Raw genomic sequence first — 23,377 nt, 5'->3', positions numbered from 1 at the left:
TGTTACATCATCAAGTTTTTCTGAGGTTTTGGATATGGTAAGGAATTTGGATACATCAGGAAGATAACTTAAAAAGCAGTCTTTTGTGTTAGAAGTGATGGTTCTTCCATACTTGTAACAAGAAGTAGAATTTACAATTTTGGCTATATGAATTTTGCAAAGAACTAAATAATGATCTGAGATATCATCACTTGGCTGAATAATTTCAACACCATCAACATCAATTCCATGTGACAGTATTAAATCTAGAGTATGATTTCGACAATGAGTAGGTCCTGAAATGTGTTGTCTAACACCAATAGAGTTCAGAATGTCTATAAATGCTGATCCCAATGCATCTTTCTCATTATCAACATGGATATTAAAATCACCAACTATTAAAACTTTATCTGTAGCCAGAACTAACTCAGATGTAAAATCACCAAACTCTTTAATAAAGTCTGTATGGTGCCCTGGTGGCCTGTATACAGTAGCCAGTACAAACATAACAGGGGATTTATCATTAACATTTGTTTCTTTGGATAATGTTATATGAAGTACCATTACTTCAAACGAGTTATACTTGTAGCCTGCCCTCTGAGAAATCCTGAAAACGTTGTTATAAATTGAAGCAACACCTCCACCTTTGCCTTTTAGACGTGACTCATGTTTATAACAGTAATCTTGGGGGGTGGACTCATTTAAAATAATGTAATCATCAGGTTTTAGCCAGGTTTCTGTCAAACAGAGTACATCTATATTATGATCAGTTATCATATTATTTACAAAAAGTGTTTTCGTAGAAAGGGATCTGATATTCAATAAGCCAAGCTTTATCATTTGTTTATCCATATTGCTTCTGTTTTTTATTTGTTGATTCTCAATTAAATTGTTAATCTTAACTTGGTTTGGACGTGTTTTGTTTTTTCTAGTTCGGGGAACAGACACAGTCTCTATAGTGTGATATCTAGGTGAAAAAGTCTCTATGTGCTGAGAATTAACTGACCTCTGTGACGGGAGGCAGCTAGCAGACGGTCGGTTTAGCCAGTCTGTCTGCTTCCTGACCTGGGCCCCAGTTAGTCAAGTATAAACACTAAGACTATTTGCCATATTTCTAGAGAGAAGAGTGGCGCCACCCCAGGAGGGATGAAGACCATCTCTTTTAAACAGGTCAGGTCTGCCCCAAAAGCTCGTCCAATTGTCTATGAAACCTATGTTATTCTGTGGGCACCACTTAGACATCCAGCCATTGAGTGATGACAATCTGCTATGCATCTCATCACCACGGTAACCAGGGAGGGGACCAGAGCATATTACAGTGTCTGACATCGTGCTTGCAAGTTCACACATCTCTTTAATGTTATTTTTAGTGATCTCCGACTGGCGAAGTCGAACATCATTAGCGCCGGCATGAATAACAATCTTACTGTATTTACGTTTAGCATTAGCCAGCACTTTTAAATTTGCCAAGATGTCAGGCGCTCTGGCTCCCGGTAAACATTTGACTATGGTGGCTGGTGTCTCTATATTCACGTTCCATACAATAGAATCACCAATAACTAGAGCACTTTCATCAGGTTTCTCAGTGGGTGCATCACTGAGTGGGGAGAACCTGTTTAATGTTTTGAACGGAACAGAAGAGCGGTGTTTTGACCCACGACTACGCTGCCTCACCGTCACCCAGTTGCCCTGCTGCTGGGGCTCTGTTTCCGGAACCGAACAATGTACAGGAATCCCTGAGCTAGACGCATCCAAAGCCGTATCTAGAGCCCTAACATTTTTACTGTCCTCAATTAAAGTTTGGATGCGTGTCTCTAATTCTGAAATCTTCTCTGTCAGCCTAACTATTTCCCTGCATTTATCACATGTGAATCCCTCATCAGCGACAGAGATAGATAAACTGTACATGTGGCAAGAGGTGCAAGAAACAATGATAGGAGAAGCCATTACTCACCGTGCTTGATGAAAATTCTTACTGCGGTTGTTTGATGAACTTGTGAAAAACTGGAGCGAGGGAGAGGAGAAAAGAAAACAGCGATTAGTTCGAATGAAGACGCTAATGACAAGCTAACGAGTGCTAACGCTTTGCAGGTGTACTGCACTCACGGAAATAAAATAAAAGTGAACGATCAAAGTTAATCTGATAAGATTGATTGATAATATCAGAAATATGGTGTGAATTAAGTTATATTTTACCACTTTAAAAAACAGAGAGTGATAGTAAGATAAAGATTCTAGAGAAAAAAATAAAATAAAAACAGCTACACGGAGCTACAATTTGCTACAGAAGGCCAACAGGAAGTAGAGAAAACACTGTCCAACAGCGACCGCATCTGGTACATTAACAAATAAAATTGAGTAGAAATAATTGAACATTTAAACATTTAAAAACAATATTTATGAGTAATATTAACTGTTTTATTTTCTCTAAACCTTTGTAAAATAGTACTCCACACAACCACCAGTATACATGACATTGGCCTTTATTGTCAATGAGTACAGCACATTTTACACTGTATACAATATTGCCTACATTTAAACTCATTTAACAAACATTTTATAAGTAAAAATTAAATATTTAAAAATTCAGGTAGCCTAATTCAAGTGTAATCAAATCAACCTAATATCCACCGGATCAGCACTGGTCCTCGTGCCGGAGACGACTGGCCTCTGCGGGTGAACTTTGAACTTCATACCGCCGTCCTGCGTTTCACTCACAGCCGATAGATACTGCGAGTGACTGACATAACCTGCCAATAAACAAACAGTGACAGTTCTGAGGACATTTTATCATCCAAATGATAATAATTATATTTATTATCATTATGAATGAAGTCATGTGCTTATGCAAAGCGTTTCAATCATGCAAAAAGACAGGCGCGACTCTCGTTTAGGTGTCGAATTACGCCTCTGTATGTTGTCTTGCATTAAATATGATTTAAAGCACAGTAAAGATTTTATAGATAAAATAAAACATACACAAACCTGAATTTCACAGAGGAAATGCACCAAATCTGCGACGCTGAGAAGAGAGCTGTTGTCTGGAGACTGGACAGTTCAAACTGCCCGCACTCACTGACTCAACCAACCGTCGAGTTGTCGTCATGTCAGAGGGTGGGGGAGGGGTGCATTGTTTAATTGAGTAAACTTACTCAAATTTTAAGAGTGTGTTAAATATATTAATAATATTGATTTGAATTAAGTAATATTTTTGTTTCTTGAAACAGATCTGTTTAATTCAACATTCTCAAATATTTTGATAGAAATTTCACAAATATATTAAGTATATTATAAAGAAATAATTGGTTAGTCAAATACTAAATAATTTTATCGAAAACAACTTAAATATATCTGTAAATTTTAGATAAAATGAACTGTTGGATTTTTACTCAATTATTTTGGTATGTTTAACTCAAACAATCAAGTACACGATATTCAGAGATTTTATTAAGTTAATAAAGTTAAAAATTTCTGTAATATTTACTAAGCCACAGAATTATTTTTTACAGTGCACATTACACAACTTTTCAATAGGAAGAATCTTTGACAACTCTGTCTGGTCAGCAAAATATGTTTCAAAACATAACACATGTGAGAAGGGATACTGGAAATAAATATGGAAGCAGACAGGGCCAAACGTTTTTAAATGTAATGGATTGGATTTGAACATATCAACACGCACTGTTTGTCCACAGTTTTGAATGTGTCTCTTTTGTTGAGAGACACACATTCTGGCAGTATAAAAATATATTGTCTGATGTTTGCATACATGCATATCAGTGTACCATTCCTACATGATATCTGATGACTGTATACATGTATATCAACGTACCATTGTTTTACATATGCAAAAATAGTAATTACAGCTATTTCATTGGCTGCTGTGCTGTTGCGTTAAGGGAGACAAACAGTGTGTGCTGATACGGTCACATTCCACGTGTTGTGCTTAAAGACTTTTGGCCCCGTCGGCCTTCCATAATTAACATAAGATCACACGTGAGACAGGAGTTTTGGGGAAAGAGGTGGGAACAAGACATTACATCAGCTTTGACGTATATGGGAACTCCTCCCTTCTCCACTTTTGCTGAAATCTTATGGGCTAACGCCAGCTGGGGACAGCTGGCCAATTGACGCGAAGCATGCAAATACTGACAGGTCAGCGGGCAGTATAAAATGCATGGCCGCGAAAATTACGTCAGAATCACAACTGAATGCTAGCACAGCTGATCAAACAGTGACCATAGCGGCTAACATAATGTCTCGTTCCCGCCTCTCAGGGAACCAAGGTTACGATAGTAACTGGAGACGTTGCCTTCTCGAGATGGTAACTCGACATTACGTCAGCTTTGACGTATATGGGAACTGTATTCAATCACCCCCACACATAAACAAGACAGTTCTAGCCAATGGTCGTGTCACTAAGAGTGCTCGCATCTGATAGGCGGAACTAGACCAATGAGACATCTGCTCCGACCCTAACAAAATATGCATATCTTCGAGCAATAAATCGAAGGCTGCACTAAACAGGACAGACACAACGCAATAAGCACTCAAGCATTAGAGTTAAACACAGAGTTGACTGCGTTTGCGGTGACAACTGCATAAACCATAACACAGAGTTAGCAGCCATGGTAACTACTGTATAGCTGGTTAACAGTTTACAACACATGAATAAAACTTAACTCACCGAAAGTACATGTGATGCTACAGAGGGAACATCCAGCTTGTAAAACCTGGCGAATGTGTTCTGGGAAGACCAGCCAGAAGCAAAACATAAATACTGGATAGACATACCTCTAGACCAGGCCCATGAGGAAGCATTTATATTGTCCTCATTGCAGAATGAGCTCTGATGTTGAGGGGACAATCCTTCCCCTGGCATTCGATAGCATCCACAATCCAGGGAGAAAGTCTCTGTTTAGAAAAAGCACATCCCTTATTACATCCACCAAGCACACGAACAGCTGGTCCGCCTGACGAAAGGCGGCCAAGCGATCCATATACATTCGTAAAACCCTAACAGGGTCCCGGCGCTCTAAGCATCTGCATCACGTGAGGCTGACAGCTCAGCAGATAAGGCCAGCAGGGAAACAACCTGTGCTCCAAACGGTGTATTGAGTGACTTCCGAACATAACCCGGTCACGGCCGGAGAGTGTCATTACAATCGCCGGGTCCAAAACAGGGCTCACATCGCCATCGAGTCCAAACATATTCCCAGATATATTTCAGTCCGACACAGTAAAAACACGCTCTTCTGCATATTCACACGCAGTCCCAGCGTATCCAATGGCGAAGCATTGTTTCCACGTGACTGATAGCACATCTCTTGAGTGGGCTAAAATCAGCCAGATAATCGTCCAGATAATTCAACATGTGCATTCCGCTCGATCTGAGGGGAAATTTCACTCTATCGCTCCCTCTCGAGCAGACTGAGAACTTCCTGTCACAGAACAGGAAGGTTTTGGGGCAAAGTCAGTGACGTGACCACGCCATTGAAGCGGGGAGGTCTGCGCTTAAACTGGAGAGAATATCCGTGGTGAATTATTCCCAGTATCCACGGTGAAACGCCCGGGATAGCCCTCCTACCATCCATGAAATGACACAGCGAACGCGTTAGGTCCACGGCTGCTAATGGCATGTTTTGACCAGGTCCCTGCCCCTGCGAGGCTAGAAGCACTGGTGGGAGGGTGGTTCACGGCGGGCATTGTATGGTGTGGCACTCTCGCGCCCTCGCGAGGCAATTATAATCATGGGTTGTGGCTCTGCGCTGCTCTGAGACAGGGCGAGTGACACAGTGTTGGGTGTAAGAGGAAGATAAAGCTCTTTTGTTGATTGTATACATGCTTCTATTGTGGAACTCACACAAACAGCATTTAAACACACATAGCAATCGTCACCCGTAGTAACATGGGGGACATGATGCATCTGAACCAAGCGTGCTGCACAAGCCCTGAAAAGTGAAGCCAAAACGTCTCGATCGCCCCCTGGTGAGTGGTCCTAGTATAGGTCATAAACCCCGCCTCCCCATGTTATTCAATGGGACGCGAGACCAACTAAACAATTAAATTACCCTTCAAATATCTTTTTTCCGAAGCTGTTTTTTGTCATTTACTGTAGTTTGTATCACGCTAATGTAAATTCAAGTGTTCGTTTTTAAAATAAGTTGTTTTTAGATATAGTTAGTTATTTAATGCTCTAAAAACGGTGGTGTGACGTCGTGATTGACAGCTGTGATTGACAGCTCTCTGAGCCGGAGGAGGCACTGAAGCATCAACAGGCTTTTTTCATGATCTTCGGAGGACTGAGGAGATTGTATTTACCTTATTTTAATGAGATTGGAGTGGAACGGAGCAGACAGAGTTCACAGGAGCAGGACTCCACTTCCAAAACAGTGCAGATTACGGTATGTGCATTCTGCGAGGGAGAGTGAGGGCGGGGCACAGGGGCGGGGCCGTTGATTTCGCGGCTTTAAGGCTTTACTTCCTGCTTGCTACTGCGCATAGCTACTGCGCAGAACTGGTCCCTAGATCGCTATCTGCGCAGGCGCAATTCCAAGATGTCAGCGCCATATCGGGACACTGGCGGCTTCAGTTTTGACCAATGGAAGAGAGCGAAGGCGAGTCGTCCATCTTTTTTTACAGTCTATGATCTGAACAGGGAGAGTGACACCATGTTTTTGGGGTTTTGGCATTCTCGCGCCCTCGCGAGGCCATTATAATCATGGGTTGTGGCTCTGCGCTGCTCTGAGACAGGGCGAGTGACACAGTGTTGGGTGTAAGAAGAAGAAAAAGCTCTTTTGTTGATTGTATACATGCTTCTATTGTGGAACTCACACAAACAGCATTTAAACACACATAGCAATCGTCGCCCATATTAACATGGTGGACATGATGCATTTGAAAATGGCGCTAGGGGGACAGGGCCTCATGCGTGCTCTCTCTTCCACTTTATCGGTCGGTCGGGGAGACGGCTCGGTGGCCAAGGATGGTGCGCTGGCTTTCTCGCAGCACGGGCTCCTCAACTGTCCCTGACGTTTCCTCCCAGTCTCTTACCACAGCTGGTTTCGACTGAAACGAGCATCCGATTTGGCGGGCTGTTTAGCCAGTCTTAGAGCCTGACGAGGTGCAAAAAAACGGAACGGCGCTGGGACTGCGTGTGAATTTGCAGAAGAGCGTGTTTTTACCGTGTCGGATTGTAACATATCTGGGAAGATGTTTGGACTCGACATCATTACTGATGATGCTGTTCGTCAAGGCCACAAACTCATTTAACCTGTCCAAAACCAAACGGCTTCTGAGTAAAAGGAAATCTGTACCGTATGAACTGTCGTCAAATTGCTGTGCGAGTGTCAACATTTCCTCCACAATTTCACCAATTTCTACCATTTTTCAAAACATTCAGCAAAATCATCTATTAATAATTGTTTATTACCATCGACTGTGAGTGACGTCACTTCCCAATGCAAACACACCCAATAAAATGGCCCCACCCCTGTCACTTGATTGACAGGTTTCTTTGTAGACGTCGGAAATTGAAATGCAAAAGGAATTGCGATTCCATTTGAGTTATGGCAGTCTACATGCGCTGTGCAGAGAGAGTGAAAAAGCAAATGTGGTAATTAATATTGCTTTTTAAATATGAAAGGCTCATAGCTCGTAAGACATGAGAATTGTATTTGCAAATGGACTTTGCTTTTCAATTTGAAATTTGGCACTCACTGTGCATTCACGAAAGGATTTCCGGTCTTGCAAGTGAGTGCAAAGATACTCCCTGTTGTGCTAAACATCAGTGCAGAGAACCGGAGAAATCCAAATATTACATTCAATATTTTTACAGGATTTATAATATCACTTCAAATGCAAATAAAATATACACTGCTATTATACTATATAAATGTTAACTGAGCCAGTGGATTGGTGTGTGTTTGGGTCTGGCGGATGAATTAAATACACAAATTTTCCCTATTATTCACGAAATGAAAGTTGAACTCATGGTGTGACAGCTACATAATGTATTTGTATCTTACCAATTATGTAAATTTACAAATTACTTATTTCTCGAAAATGTTTGTATTGCATAGATTTTTTTATAAAATACGTGCTGCGATTTATCTTCATAAGTATCCATTTCTCAATTGTGCACAATACATCAGTCTGTTTCATCATTATTTTCACAACATATTTTATTATTTTACACAGTTAACTAATACATGACTAATTTTAATATCTGTTTTATCTGATAATTAATGCAAAGAATAACAATATGCATGCGCTGCTCATAGATAATTTATGCTGCACATCTTCCACAAAACAAATAAACATTGATAAAAACACACATGAATGCAAACAGCGATCTTTTAATTAATGCAAACCTACCATAATTACATTACGTTTAATTGTACAGTTACAGTTACAAATTATGTTATCAAATAAAGTTAATAAACATCTCGGTTACGTATGTAACCTTGGTTCCCTGAATAGGGAACAAGATGCTGCGGTGACGTCACCACGTATGGGAACACCTTCGGTGTGACGAATGTCTGAAGCCCTATACCATCCCGCCAATCCTATTGGCCAAATAGCGCGTGGCACCGCCCATGCATGCGTACGCATATATATACCTCTATGGATGATATTTAGCTATCAGGTACGTCAGGTGTTATGGTATAGCGTTCCCATACGTGGTGACGTCACCGCAGCATTGAAGTGACCTATGAAAGGGAACATCTCAGTTACATATGTAACCTTGGTTCCCTGAATAGGGAACGAGATGCTGCGGTTCTGGCCGTGCCATACCTTGATAGCTTCTTCTTCATTCATGAAATCTGAGGTAAATGGCGCGCCGATACCATATACCATAACACCTGACGTACCTGATAGCTTGGATCCAAGGAAGCATCTGCTCAAGCTGAGAGAACCCGGGAGCCAGGAGCCATCCTCACATCCAGACTGTAAGACCTGATAAAAGTGCTCGGTGAGGACCAGCCTGCCGCAGAACAAATATCATCCATAGAGGATCCACTAAGAAAAGCTTGAGAAGAAGCCACTGCTCTCGTGGAATGACCTTTTACTCCTAAGGGCGAAACGAGCCCGCGCGCCTCATAGGCCAAGGATATAGCCTCCACCAGCCAATGGGACATGCGCTGTTTCGTAACTGCATGGCCTTTATTCTTATGTCCAAAACAGACAAACAGCTGGTCAGACTCACGCCATGGGGCAGTACGATCCACATAAGTCTTTAACGCTCTCACAGGGCAAAGACTTAGATCCCCAGACTCCGCCACAGCAGGGGAAAAAGCCTCCAGGACCACCTGCTGAAAATGAAAAGGATTAGACGCGACCTTAGGAACATAATTAGGCCTAGGTCGCAACAACACTTTCACAGAGCCCGGTGCAAACTCCATGCACGAGGGTGAGACAGAGAGAGCCTGTAAATCCCCAACTCTCTTGAGGGAGGATAAAGCCATGAGAAGAAGTATCTTCAGAGTCAGGATCTTATCCAATACAGTTTCCAGGGGCTCAAACGGATGCCCTGACAAACCCAGTAACACAATGGATAAATCCCATGAAGGAACTCGCACAGGGCGGAAAGGTCTTAACCGTCGCGCACCCTGTATGAAGCGAGAAACCAGTGGATGACGACCCACTGAGACACCACCTATATACTCATGGTAAGCTGAGATAGCTGCCACATAAACCTTCAGGGTGGCTGGTGTCATTCCATCTGAAAAACGGTCCTGAAGAAACTCCAGTATAGAAAGCCACAGGGCAGTAAACTGGATCCACATTATGAGTTTCGCAACATGTCGTAAACAGTCTCCACTTGAAAGCATATAAGCGTCTCGTAGAAACTGCTATAGAGATTAGTATAGTCTCGGTGGTTTCAGCAGAAAGACCGGGACATATCAACTCACTCCGCTCAGAGGCCACGCCCACAGATTCCACAGATCTGGCCTCGGATGCCAGATCCGTCCCTGTGTTTGCGATAATAAATCCCGTCTGAGTGGAATCTCCCACTGTGTGTGCCATCGCGGAGCCACCAGCAGCAGCTGTCCCACTCTGTCCCGTCGTATTCTGCACAATACCGCTGGGATCAGATGAATCGGGGGAAACACATACAAACTGGTCCTGGGCCATCTGTGAGCTAGCGCATCCAGACCCAAGGGTGATGGAGGGCATAGGGAGAACCATAGCGGGCAATGCGTAGTCGTGCTCGACGCGAATAAATCCACTTTCGCTTCCCCGAAAATCCGCCATAGGTGATTCACCGTTTGGGGGTGTAATCTCCATTCCCCCTGCTCCAGAGCCTGCCTGGATAGTAAATTCGCTCCGAAGTTCAGTCGTCCGGGGATGTAAACAGCCCGGATCGACAGAAATCTGTCGTGAGACCAAAGAAGAAAACGTCTCGCCAGCCTGCACAGGGGGCGAGAACGCAATCCTCCCTGATGGTTCAGGTAAGACACGACCGCAGTGTTGTCCATTCTGAGAAGCACATGACGGCCGATCAGTAGACTCGAAAAATACTGGAGAGCCAGAAAGACCGCCAGTAATTCCAATTTGTTTATGTGCCAGCTGCGTTGTGCCGCGGTCCACACTCCGTGGGCTGGGCGCCCATGACAAACAATTCCCCACCCGGTCAAAGACGCATCTGTCGTGACAGTCTCTGAGGAACTTCCGGTGTCTCTTGATGATCTGAAAAAATGCATCCTTCAGATCGATCGTGACAAACCAGTCGTTTGGTTGAATCTGAGACAAAATAGACTTTACCGTCAACATCTTGAATTTGCTCGACCTGAATGCAAGATTCAGATGGCGTAAATCCAGAATGGGACGTAATCCGCCGTCTTTTTTTTGGTACCACAAAATAACGGCTGTAAAACCCTGACTCCATCTGAGAGGGGTGTAGTTCTTCTTTAGCCCCTTTGCTCAGTAGAGCTGACATCTCCTATCTCAGCACCGCTATATCCATCGGTTTCACCACCGTTGAGAGAATTCCACAGAAAGGGGGTGGGCCTTTCTGAAACTGAATGGTGTATCTGTGACAAATTGTGCGTAACACCCATTGAGAAATGCCGGGCAAGCGTTCCCACGCGGTCCGAAACAATATTAGCGGTCTCAAAATGTCCGTTTCCTGCAACGCTGTCGCACACATAGAGATGTCCGGGCACGAAAAACTCACGGTGTTCGTGCACAGGGGAAGTATATGCATAGTAGTCGTTGCATCTCATTGTGCGTAATCCTGAAACGTGTCCACGGCAGGAATTAGGCCAACAGATTGAGCATCGGGCTCTGCCGCTAGCGAAATAGCGCCGGCTGTGCGAGCCGTCATGACGGGCCGTTCGAGAAAGACCCTTTGAAGCGCCCCTCGAGCTCTGAAAACTGGATCGTGCAGAGTGTCTGAGGAAGCGTTTGGTGTTACAGTTCGCCCCAATGCTGTTCGAGGCGCTGTTTGCGGCGAAACAGTCAGGGTTTGAGCGTGGGGACTGCAATGAGAGTGTTGGATGCGCGAAAGCAGTCCAACAGCGCTCTCTAGCGGAGGGCACAGTCCCTGGCAGGCAGCAAAAAGATCAGGAGCTGCTGTTCGGTGCCCGAGAACGAGAGGCATTGGCCGTCGAACTCAGGTTCAACCTTTTTCGTTGGCATGTTGAGCCGGTGGAACAACCCTAGGGCCGCAATCCAGCCATGGAACGGCCCACTGCTCGAGCAGTATGTTTGGTAGCGCGAAGCGCCAAATCAGTTGCTCGCCGTAATTCCTTAACCACCTCAGGTGTAATAACCTCCCCTTCATCCAATCCTTTTAACAGCTCCGCTTGGTAGGCCTGAAGGACCGCCATAGAATGGAGCGAAGCAGCCGCTTGGCCAGAGGCCATGTAGGATTTCCCCACTAAACTGGACGTGACTCGACACGCCTTCGAGGGAAGGAGGGGGCGAGACTTCCACGCCGCGGCCGAATTAGGCGCAAGATGCTTGGCGAGAGTCTCTTCCACCGGCGGTATCGCTGCATAGCCATGGCCCGCCATATCCGAAATGGTGGCGAAATACGCAGCCACAGTGTTTGTGATCCGCGCCGAAAACGGCTGTTTCCAGGACCTCGAAACCTCCTGGTGGAGATCCGGGAAAAAGGGTAAAGGCCTCCGGGGCTGTGCAGGTATCCAACTAGTTAAGAAGTAGTTTCCTCACAGGAAAAGACGACAGGCTCAAAAGTTTTTCTGTGTATTAGGGTAGGGGAGAGCGAGCGATGTGGAGAATAATTTTCCAGCGCTGAGCTGTCCTCAAACTCCATGTCACACGTGTCACCCCAAGCTATCACCTCGTGCGGTGCCTCGGCAGTCGCAGAAGTGGTGTGGCGGGGGTTAGACACGGCGACATCGGAGAACACATCTACCCTAGAGCGCAGCACTTTGAGCCGCAGGCCATCGCAATGGGGGCATGAAGAAAGGCCGCTAAGTGCCTCCTGTGCGTGGTGTAAGCCTAGGCAAACTACGCACCTGTCATGAGTGTCCCCCTTAACGAAGTACCTAGTACACGGGTCCTTGCACTTTTTGAAGCTCATCGCGTCCGCGGAGAGGAGTATACTGCTCGTTGATGATCGCTGTGAAAGCGAGACAATAGGGCACAGAAGATTCGCTTCGTACTGAAGGAATGAAATCTGAGGTAAATGGCGCGCGGCACCAGGTATATATATGCGTACGCATGCATGGGCGGTGCCAAGCGCTATTTGGCCAATAGGATTGGCGGGATGGTATAGGGCTTCAGACATTCGTCACACCGAAGGTGTTCCCATACGTGGTGACGTCACCGCAGCATCGAAGTGACCTATGAAAGGGAAACATGCTTTATCAGAAATATTTGTGCGTCTCGTTTGACAGTCAGCAACCTTGATCTTACGTAACAGTCAGAACAAAACCAGCTCTTCGAAAATGAAATGTATTTCATATTTGAGTGGTTTGTGTTTGAAAGAAGAAATCCCTGTGGACTGATTAACCTGACGCTGATGCTGATCCGCTTAATCAACAGAAGAATAAAGCAATCTCCGCATTGTATCTTGATGAATTTCCACATAGAGGTGCTCGCGCTGTGCTCTCTTCTGGTTTCGTTGTGCGGGTTCGTTGTCGTTTAAATGCTTCTCATACACAACACAGAAGGCACTCTTTCGATCGCTAACACGCTTAAGTCTCACTAGAACAAAGGAAATAAAACTTGCAAAATGCGACATACTAGTAACAGTCTGGTTTGATATCTTCTCTGGCATCGAATGCAGACTTGTGGAGCATAGTTGTTTTACCGAAAACAAAAGAAAGGACAGAGTTACACTTAAAGCGTTTTATAAACGAACTGTTTGTAAGTAAAACCTTATTTATATTCTTAGTTTTGTTGAAAGGCTAACTTGAGTAACAGTCTACATTTATTTGGCTTTAGGTTTTACAATGAAATTGACCAACACAAAACCCGTCTCGCTCTTCACACTGATACTGCTATTTCACACTGTCCAAGCAGAAGGTAATGCACCTGCTCATTAATATCAGTATTTTGAATGGCTTGTTTTTAAAGAAAACCTTTAATAATTTTTTTGCATCTTTGCATGATGGTTTAAACATTATTTCAGCTTCTTATGATGATATTGATGAAGTGAGGATCCTGGTTGTGGGAATCAGAGGTCAGTCCAGATTCAGTGCTGCAGATCTTCTGTCAGGAAGGAAAGACGGAGGACAGGAGGACAGAGAAATTGTAAAGACTCCAGTAATTACAGACGGGGCTCGTAGAATGATGCTGGTCACTGGACCAAACCTCTGTGAGGAGGACGCAGCGAGACAGACCTTCACAACAGCGCTGTTTCTCTCGTCTCCTGGACCTCACGCCGTTTTAATGCTCCTGAATCTGGAAGATCAACAATCACAACAGTGTGATATTGAGAAACGAGCCCAGGAGCTGCTGGGAGCAGAAGTCCTGCAGTACTGCATTGTTCTTCTGCTCCAAAATCACCAGGAACCTTTGACAGGAGCGTCCAGAGGGATTGCTGGAGAAATGATCAACGCATGTGGAGGAAGATTTCACATCATAAGAGATTCTGAACCAAAACCTGCTCAAAGAGCAGCTATCATAGCGGAAATAGACAAGTTAGTTTGGCTCAATGATCACAGATTTCACTCTGTATTGAGACAACAGTTAGAAGCTGAACGGCTTGAGCTTTTGAAAAGACTAAGTGAAATAGATGGCAAACTTGGAGAAAGTAAGGTCTCATCTGCAATGCGTGACAATTTCGGAGTGGTCGGATGGAGTCTGATAATTTTACTCATTGCATTTGTTTTGGTTACTGAACAGAAGCGCACAGTGTTCATTTTTGAGGCAACTTTAGCAGGACTCGTGACATTTATGGCATCTTTAAGAAATGCTCTAAATTCACATGCTGCTTTTTCACTAAATTTGGCTCTGTGCTCCACAGTTGTGGCAGCCCTTACAAACTATCTACCAGTGTTCAAATCAACTGATAAAGAAAAAAAAGTTACAGATTACATTTTTTTTACACTGACAGTGGGTTTAGGAGTAACCCTTGGATCCATCGCAAGCATAAGGACTTTGTCTGATGTTTTCACTGCATGCTGTGCTGCTTTTGGAGTTATGGTTGGAGCTTATGAATTCATAAATGTATCATTCGAGCCCCAAAAACTGAATGTCGAAGAATTACTCAAGTTATTTCTGTTTTGTGCTGTAGGTGCTGAACTCACAGTGTTGAGTGTGATTGCGCTCAGTACACTGTTTAGAGTGAAACTAACAATATTTCTGCTAATTGTGATCACAATAGCATTAGTAAAGTCCATGAAGAAAGCTTTAATTAACCTCCTACTTTTGTGATGTTTCCATGTGATTGTGTGTTTTTTGCTTGATTTGTTCAGATTTTAGAGAAGTCGTTGAGTTTTCTTTAAGTATTTTCTGAATACTTGCTTGGTTTTTTCTTGTAATATCCATCTTTTCTGTTGGGTTCTTTTATACTGATAAAAGAGTTGAAAGCCTCAGATGAGGATACAGTGAGACAGCAGGAGCAGATTCTCTTGTCTCCTGGACTTCACAATATTTTAATGTCCCTGAATCTGGGAAATGAAGAAACACAACTGTGACACTGTGAAATAAGTTCTATAATGGTGTAAACGTTCTCATTTTGAGGCAATATTATGTGCACTTGTTATTTTTATGGTCACATCAAAAATAATCTGAATTCAAATGTGGCATGTTCTTGTAAATATGATATGAACTTTTTCAACCGAAGTTTCATGACACCGACTGATTTAAATGCAAAGGATGATCACACCAAATGTTAATGTAATTTTGTTAATATAAGTTAATTGATAAAGGAAATCTATTTATGACATTACAGTATTTTGAAAGCATCCTCGTTTACAGCATTTTTACACAAGAGTCTAAAGGACTTTGCACAGGACTGTAGCTTTGCAGGTAGGTCTCTTGAAGCGTCTTGAAGAGTCTGTCTATGTTTGTTCTGTTTCTTCCTCTTACTCAAGACAGACTGATGATGATCGGATCAGATCTCTTTGTGCAGCACTGGCTGCTGTCAGACAAAAATCTCATTGCATTATTAAAATTAATATAAACTGATATTTCCTTCTGACAAACTACAGCAAAAGACAGAAATAACTGCCTTAAACATTTTTTTACCTGTAGCTATTGCAGTGAGATAAATGGAGGTGTGATGTGATCCATTGAACATAAACCGCATTTGCTCTTCTGTGTCAGCTGCTCCATACGGATACGTTGTTTTTGTTCAAATCAAAGCATAAGCAACATAGAAAACGTATCTGTAGGATATTAATATATCATATATTAATCACAGTGTCATTTTTTTGTCATCATACAGGGGTAGAAAATATTATCCTTTCTTTTAGTTTTTGGTATGAAATGGCCAATTCATTATGTTACTAAAACTAACTTCATAACATTTTTAAATGCACACAAATTATATTTTAACACTGATTGCATTATTTTGCATAAAATTTAACAAAATCTTCTATGGTGCATGCATTACAATAGAAAAATACTTCTACACTTTGCATTTAACATTAAATGTATATAGGTTATCTCATGTAGATGCAACCAAATGCCTCAAATAATAATAATAAATAATAATAAAAAATACTAAGCTTTTATAAAATATTTAAATTCTGCAGATATTAGAATTGTTACAGTTGGGTGTACTCTAGCATGGGAATAAAGCGCTCGAGGAGGGTCTTAAACATAAGAGGAGTTTACTGAACATCGATGGAGATAATATAGACAATATACAACACTACTACATAAACTAACATCAGGATACAACATCAACTGAACTCACATTAGATTAACAAAAATTTAAAAAAAAGGAACACTCACAAAATGGCGTCAGGTGCTTGCGGAGCACTGGCTGCAATTTTAGTTTTTATGTTGTCTCTTAATGTTGTAGGTTTTAGATTTGAACAGATCTACAAGCATAATGGAAATAACGCATATATACGGGAGCCCGTTTATAAAGTCTGTGGATTCTCTGTGAACGCAGATAACAAATTTTTTGGATATGGCAGTTCTGCTTTGATCACCACGCAGACCCATTTTGCTGTCAGGAACAGAGCTCATGGAAGGCAGCAGGCTGACGCTTTTGGCACAATATTATCTATCTGTCTGCTGCTCGCCGGAGATATTCACCAGTGTCCGGGGCCAAACGGCTTGCAAATGAAACACCGGCCAAAGACGAGTTGCAACAGTGACTGTCCTAACTGCGGTAAGGCTGTGAGGATTAACGCTAAAGCGGTCGCTTGTGACTTTTGCGATGCTTTTGTTCATATAAAGTGTGGAAATATTGCACCTAAAATCTATGATCTGGCCGTAAGGAGTAATTCTGACATTCCGTTAGCATGTAACAGGTGTTGCATGAATGAAATGTGTCACGTGAACGTCATTGATTGCTTGGAGGAGTTGGATATGCAGTGTTCTGATGATATTTTGGTTGATGCAAGGAATGACTGTGAGGCTGTCTTTAATCGGAAAGGGCTTCACTTTATTCATGTTAATGCAAGGAGCTTGCTGTCTAAACTTGAGGAGATCAGTCAACTTGCAAGAACCTCTAAGGCTGCTGTGATTGCCGTGTCAGAAACCTGGCTTGATGGATCAATACAGGATGTTGAAGTCGAGCTTGCGGATTACTCCATTTACAGGCACGATCGGAACAGAAACGGAGGAGGAGTGTGCCTATTTATAAGGAATGATTTGTCATATAACCCGCGGGCTGATCTACAGGTGGAAGGTTTGGAGACTGCATGGATTGAGCTATTGCTTCCTAAAACTAAACCCATTATCATTTGTGTTTGTTATAGACCCCCTAAGCAAACAGATTTTTATGAACTTCTTGAAATGGTCTGCTATAAGAGTAATGTATGTATGGAGAACGAATGTATTCTTATGGGGGATTTTAACACAAATGTATTGCAGCCTAGTAAGAGCAGCCTGAAAGAATCTCTTTTAACTTTTTGCAAGGTGTCGGGCCTAAAACAGTTAATCGCTGAACCTACTAGAGTGTCTGCTAACAGTCAGTCCCTATTAGACTTAATATTAGTTTCAGAACATAAAAATATTTCTCAATCAGGCATCCTTGATATTGCTTTGAGTGATCATAGTGTCACCTATTGTACTCGTAAAATATCTAAATCACTATTGAAGACTGGCAGCCATAGTTCAATTAGATATAGATGTACAAAACATTATACAGCTGAGGAATTTAAAGAAATGCTTTCTAGAAGGAATTGGTCAGATGTTTTCGGAAGCAATGATGTTGATGGGGCCTGGTCTTTGTTTAAACAGCACTTTTTAGAAACTCTTGATAATGTTGCACCAATGAAGGAAACCAGAATTAAACAGAGAAGTGCAATTTGGATGACTTCTGACATTCTGGATCTTATTAGACAACGGGATAAATGGTTCAGAAAGTTTAAGAGGTCAACTTTGTCTTGTGACTATGATAAATATATACATTTTCGTAATCAGGCTAGTTACAAGGTACAGAAAACAAAGTCTGAATTTTATGCTGATGCTATTACGTCAAATTTACATCAGCCTAAAAAGCTGTGGAAAGTTTTTACTGATATGGCTGTTAAAGGAAAATCAAAATCTAAGTCTGGCAATATTGGGTTAGTTATTGAGGATAAAATGATTTCTGACAAACAGCAGGTTGCTTGCGTTTTTAATACTTTTTTTACAACTGTTGCTGCCAGTCTGGTCGATAAGCTGCCGAAGGTGTCAGGTAGATATGGCCCATCATTTGTAAACTCCTTTTATAAAACCAAACATGTCACTTCTGATGTTTTTGAAATTGATCCTGTCTCAGAGGAAAGGGTGAGATTGTGTCTATCCACTTTGTCAATTAACAAAGCTACTGGACAGGACCTTATTCCGTCCAGATTTTTGCGCGATAGTGCCAATGTAATTTCTAGGGTGCTCACCCATATAATAAATTTGTCTTTAAGTCAGGGTATTTTTCCATGTGATATGAAAAGGGCCCGGGTAGTCCCCCTTTTTAAGAAAAATAGTAGATTAGATGTTGGTAATTATAGGCCTGTATCAATTCTGACAGCAATATCAAAGGTGTTTGAGCGTCTTGTGTATGAGCAGGTGGAAGAGTACCTTGTTAAACATAATCTGCTATATGAACTGCAGTCTGGATTTAGAGCAGCATATTCGACTGAAACCTGTCTTATTCATTTATGTGATTATATTCGACAAAACTTTGATGAAGGAAAGTATGTGGGTATGATTCTTCTTGATTTACAAAAAGCCTTTGATACTGTAAATCATGCAATTTTATTATCAAAGCTGCAAAGTATAGGCTTCAGAAATTCTGCGGTGAAATGGTTCACCTCTTACCTCACTGGAAGAACTCAATTTTGTGATGTTGCGGGGGCCATATCAGATTCTCGAGATATTACTTGTGGGGTGCCTCAAGGTTCAATCCTTGGCCCCCTTTTATTTTTAGTTTATATTAATGATATGCCAGCTGCTGTGAAATGTAAGCTGCTTTTATATGCTGATGATTCTGCATTGTTGGTCTCTGGGGATGACATCAGCGAGATTGAGAAGACTCTGGGTAACGAATTAAATAGTGTCAGAAAGTGGCTTATAGACAACAGGCTTTCAATACATCTGGGAAAAACTGAGTCCATTTTATTTGGAACAAAAAAAAAGTTGTCTAAAATAAAATTGCTTAAGATCAAATGTAATGGCACTGAAATAGTGTCTCAGAAAAGTGTTACATACTTGGGGTTAACATTAGACCAGTCATTAACCTGTTCATCTATTGCTGACAAAATACTATCCAAGTGTGCAGGTAAATTGAAATTTTTGTATCGCAGAACAAGGCTTTTAGATTTTTCTATCAAGAAATTATTGGTTGTATCGTTGATTCAATGTCATTTCGATTATGCATGCTCAGCTTGGTACTGTGGATTATCAGTTAAACTTAAAAACAGACTGCAAGTGATGCAAAATAATGTTATCCGCTACCTGTTAAATGCACCCCCTAGGACTCATATTGGCAGAGATGCTTTTAAAAGAGTAGGTCTGTTGCCAGTACAGGTTAGAGTGGAGCAGTTAAAGCTGAATCATATGTATAATGTTATAAATGGTTCTGCTCCCAAATATTTACTGTCCAATATAAAAATGGTTCATACACAGCATTACCATAATACTAGGGCCAGTATCCGTTCTTGTAAAGTGCCCAGAGTCAACAATGCAGCTGGAAGTTCTTTTTTTTATACAGGTATCATGTTGTGGAATAATTTGCCAATTTCCCTCAAAATGGTAAATACCAGAGGGACTTTTAGATACCAGGTTAAGGCCCTTTTATGGAATAGAGTAGCTGATCTTTTTAACTAGCACTGAGTGATTTATGATTGCCTGTTTTTAGGATGTTGTTGAAATCCGGATGATTTGTGTAAATGTTTTTGTCTTTGACTTATAATAGGTCTTTGTTTGTGTGAATTGTTTTACCACCAAGGACCATGTTGGAAATAAGTGTTTACACTTTTACATGTTATCCTTTGGATTATGTATGTCTTTCAATCCATAAATAAATAAAAAAAAAAAAAAAAAAAAACATCATTAGGTTAACTTAATCACGGACGAGGAAGAACTGAACAGACAGGGTATTTGAGCACACAGGAGGTAATGAGGGAACTGGAGACAGGTGGGGATCAATCAATTAACTAAACAAGCACAGGAAAAAGACCAAATAAGGAAACAGACAGTCCATGAATGTAACAAGAATTTATAATAGTGTATTTTAATTTTAAGAATGTAATTGTTTATACTGTTTTACACTGGTTTTGCCATGTTCTAGTTCTATGTAGCATTACTGTATGGATTGTAACAGTAATTTGGAGAGACAGCAAAAGCATCAACTAATCAAGGGTTCCCAAACTTTGAGACCATGACCCCCAGAATAACAGTCCCAGTACCTCAGGACCCCCACTTTCCTCTGAGGTGGTTGAAGTATACAAATATTTTGCACAACTGCACACATGCACCCTATAGTATAATGACAACACAAAGGAACACATCAGTCTAAGAACAATTATAAGAACAGTTATATTATTTTATAATAATTTACTCATTACTTAAATTTCAACAGTAATCTTACCTAATTAGTTGGGCAGGCAACATGCTGGAAAACAACTCTACGTTGGAGTTTTATTTTTAATTCTACTTTATAATTTTTTATTTATGGGTAAAATATGCTATTTCTAATCCTTTAATTATAAAATTACTTATTTATTTTAAACGAGTATTATAAATAGGCTAATAGTGATGTGCTATAATTTTATGACATATGCAAAGATATGTAACAACCTTAAGTAAATAAAATTGTTAAAATTAGCTTTCAAAAAGCTTGCTGTGACAGTATATGTCACAGTGATGGTAATACTATGGTACTCTACCTTGGTACAGATTGATTGCTTGATTCCAGTAGCAAAAAAAAAAAAGCCCATTCTCTAGTAATCTCTGGAGCACTCGTCTGACGTGTTGCACGTGTTCCTGGAGAGACGAGGAAAAAATCAGTATGTCATCCAGGTAAACATATATGAACTGATCTGCCATGTCTCTTAACACGTCATTAACGAGTGCTTGGAAAACCAAGTATTCAAAGTGCACTCTAGGGGTGTTAAAAGCGGTTTTCCACTCATCCCCCTTCCTGATGCGGACCAAATGATAAGTGTTGCGTAAATCCTGTTTTGTAAAGATAGATGCTCCCTGTAACCTCTCGAATGCTGAAGACATCAATGGCAAAGGATATGTATTCTTTACTGTGATGTTGTTCAGTTCTCGGTAAATCAATACAAGGTCGCAGGGAACCATCCTTCTTACCAACAAAAAAGAATCCCGCCCCCGCTGGAGAAGAGGAAGGGGGGATGAACCTCGATGCTAGAGAATCAGAAATATATTTCTTCATGGCCTCCCTCTCCGGAATGGAAAGAGAGTAAAGTTTGCCTTTAGGCGGGGACTTACCTGGAACTAACTCTATGGCATAGTCATAAGGACGATGCGGAGGGAGAGAAGCAGTGCGGGACTTACTAAACACTTCAGGTCCAGGTACTCCGCGGGCACGTTTGACAGAACCGTAGCCTCCTTCTGAAAAACAGAAACAGACACAGCGGGACAAGCAGAAGCCAGACAGGACTCATGACAACGTTCACTCAACAAAGTGATGGAGTTGGAAACCCAATCCACTCGTGGGTTGTGTTTGACTAGCCAGGGGTAACCTAAGATGATGGGTGCCACAGGGGAGTCCATGAGGAGGAAGGGAAGGGTTTCGGTGTGGTTGCCGGAGGTGAGGAGAGTTATGGGTCCTGTGGTGTGGGTGATGTGAGGCAGTTCCTGGCCATTGAGTGCGCTGAGAAAGTCTCAGGTGTTGTGCAAGGGTGGTGTCCATGAAGTTACTTTCAGCTCCTGAGTCCAGAAGGGCATGACAGGTGTGAGTGTTGTTGGCCCACCTCAGTCTCACCGGAAGGAGAGTTGATGATGTTGAGGACTTCCCGGCGGAGATCCCACCCGATAGTAGCCTCAATCTTACTACCGGGCTGTCTCTTTTACCAGGCAGGAAAGCAGAAGATGTCCAGAACCACCGCAATACAAGCACAGTCCTCGGGACCTCCGCCTCTCTCTCTCATCCTGAGTCAGTCGAGCTCTACCCACCTGCATGGGTTTCGTGATCAACGACGGGACCAACCGTGTTCTCCCGGCTCGAGTTGCCACTCTCAGGGGTGCCGTGAAGACTTGTGCGACAGGCCTGCGCCCCCAGTCGGTCAATATGAGTGTCCACACGGAGCGCCAATTCAATGAGTCCATTGAGGCTGGTTGGCAACTCCAGAAGGTAGATCTCCTTGTGAACACGGTCGGCCAACCCATGCAGGAACATATCCCACTGCGCCTCCTCGTTCCACTTACACGCGGCCGCCAAGGTGTGAAACTGGAATAGTCCGCCACGGAGTGATTTCCCTGCTTGAGGTCCACAGGCCTGCTGGCCACGGCCCGGTCGAACACTCTCTTCAGCTCCTCTGAGAGGGAGTGGAATGAGGCGCAGCATTGGTCTCGGTTTTCCCACACCGCCGTCCCCCACAAGGCGGCTCTTCCGGAGACTAAAAAGTCAGAACGAATGCCACCTTGAACACCTCGTTCTCAAAGGTGTGAGGCTGTAGAGAGAAATGCATGGAACATTTAGTCAGGAAAGTTGCGGGAGTGGTCAGCTGTTGGATCTGCTGGGTGAGCTCGGACATCTGTGTCACCAGCGCTTGGACAGCGTGTCCGGTGTTGACAATTCTCTCCTGCTGCTGATCCATTCGGGTGGCACTGTGGTGAATGAAATCAGAAAGTGATGTGGAACTCGCTACTTCCATGTTGGGTCAGCTCATTCTGTAACGACCGGAAGAAGGGGAGGAAGCAAGTGCAAGTTACAGTTTTTCTCAGTCGCTTTGGTACATTTCTCGAATCATCCTTGAGATTTGCAAAACAGTAAATGCATTTCTCAAAACAACTCGTACAAATAGCAAAACACCATGGATTACCTGCAAAAGCCAGTCTCTTACTCAAAATCCTTAGATCATCTCTCAAAAATAAATATCTGTGTCAATGAACATGTCAGTGCCATCAGAATGACAAGTCCTTGTGTCATAGTTTATGGATAAGACAGTCAAATCGCTTAATCATGTTGTCAATATAACAGTGTCCTCTGGAGGGATGTTCTGATGTAAACCATGGCAACATTTTGGATGACAGTTACTGTATTGAATTCCCAGTTACAATTTTACTAGTGGTCTGACCCAAAAAAAAAAAACCTTTACAATGCCATTGTGATATAGAAAAGGAAAAA

The 23,377-nt window shown here is 42.3% G+C and overlaps 1 protein-coding gene across 1 annotated transcript in view; it reads left to right on the top strand.

Moving 5' to 3' along the window:
- Nucleotides 1-14,468, top strand: part of LOC132124771 (GTPase IMAP family member 6-like) — a 53,383-nt gene extending 38,915 nt beyond the window's left edge. The window contains exons 2-5 of the mRNA XM_059535923.1: nt 13,256-13,320; nt 13,399-13,479; nt 13,586-14,312; nt 14,423-14,468. Of these exons, the coding sequence (XP_059391906.1) occupies nt 13,256-13,320; nt 13,399-13,479; nt 13,586-14,312; nt 14,423-14,468 (919 nt within the window). The remainder of the gene's footprint in view (nt 1-13,255; nt 13,321-13,398; nt 13,480-13,585; nt 14,313-14,422) is intronic.
- The last annotated feature ends 8,909 nt before the right edge of the window (nt 14,469-23,377 follow it).

Source organism: Carassius carassius, chromosome 43 (assembly GCF_963082965.1).
Source record: "Carassius carassius chromosome 43, fCarCar2.1, whole genome shotgun sequence".
Classification (NCBI taxonomy): domain Eukaryota; kingdom Metazoa; phylum Chordata; class Actinopteri; order Cypriniformes; family Cyprinidae; genus Carassius; species Carassius carassius.
Note: the sequence above shows the minus strand (reverse complement) of the source record. Positions and strands in the feature narration are given on the sequence as shown.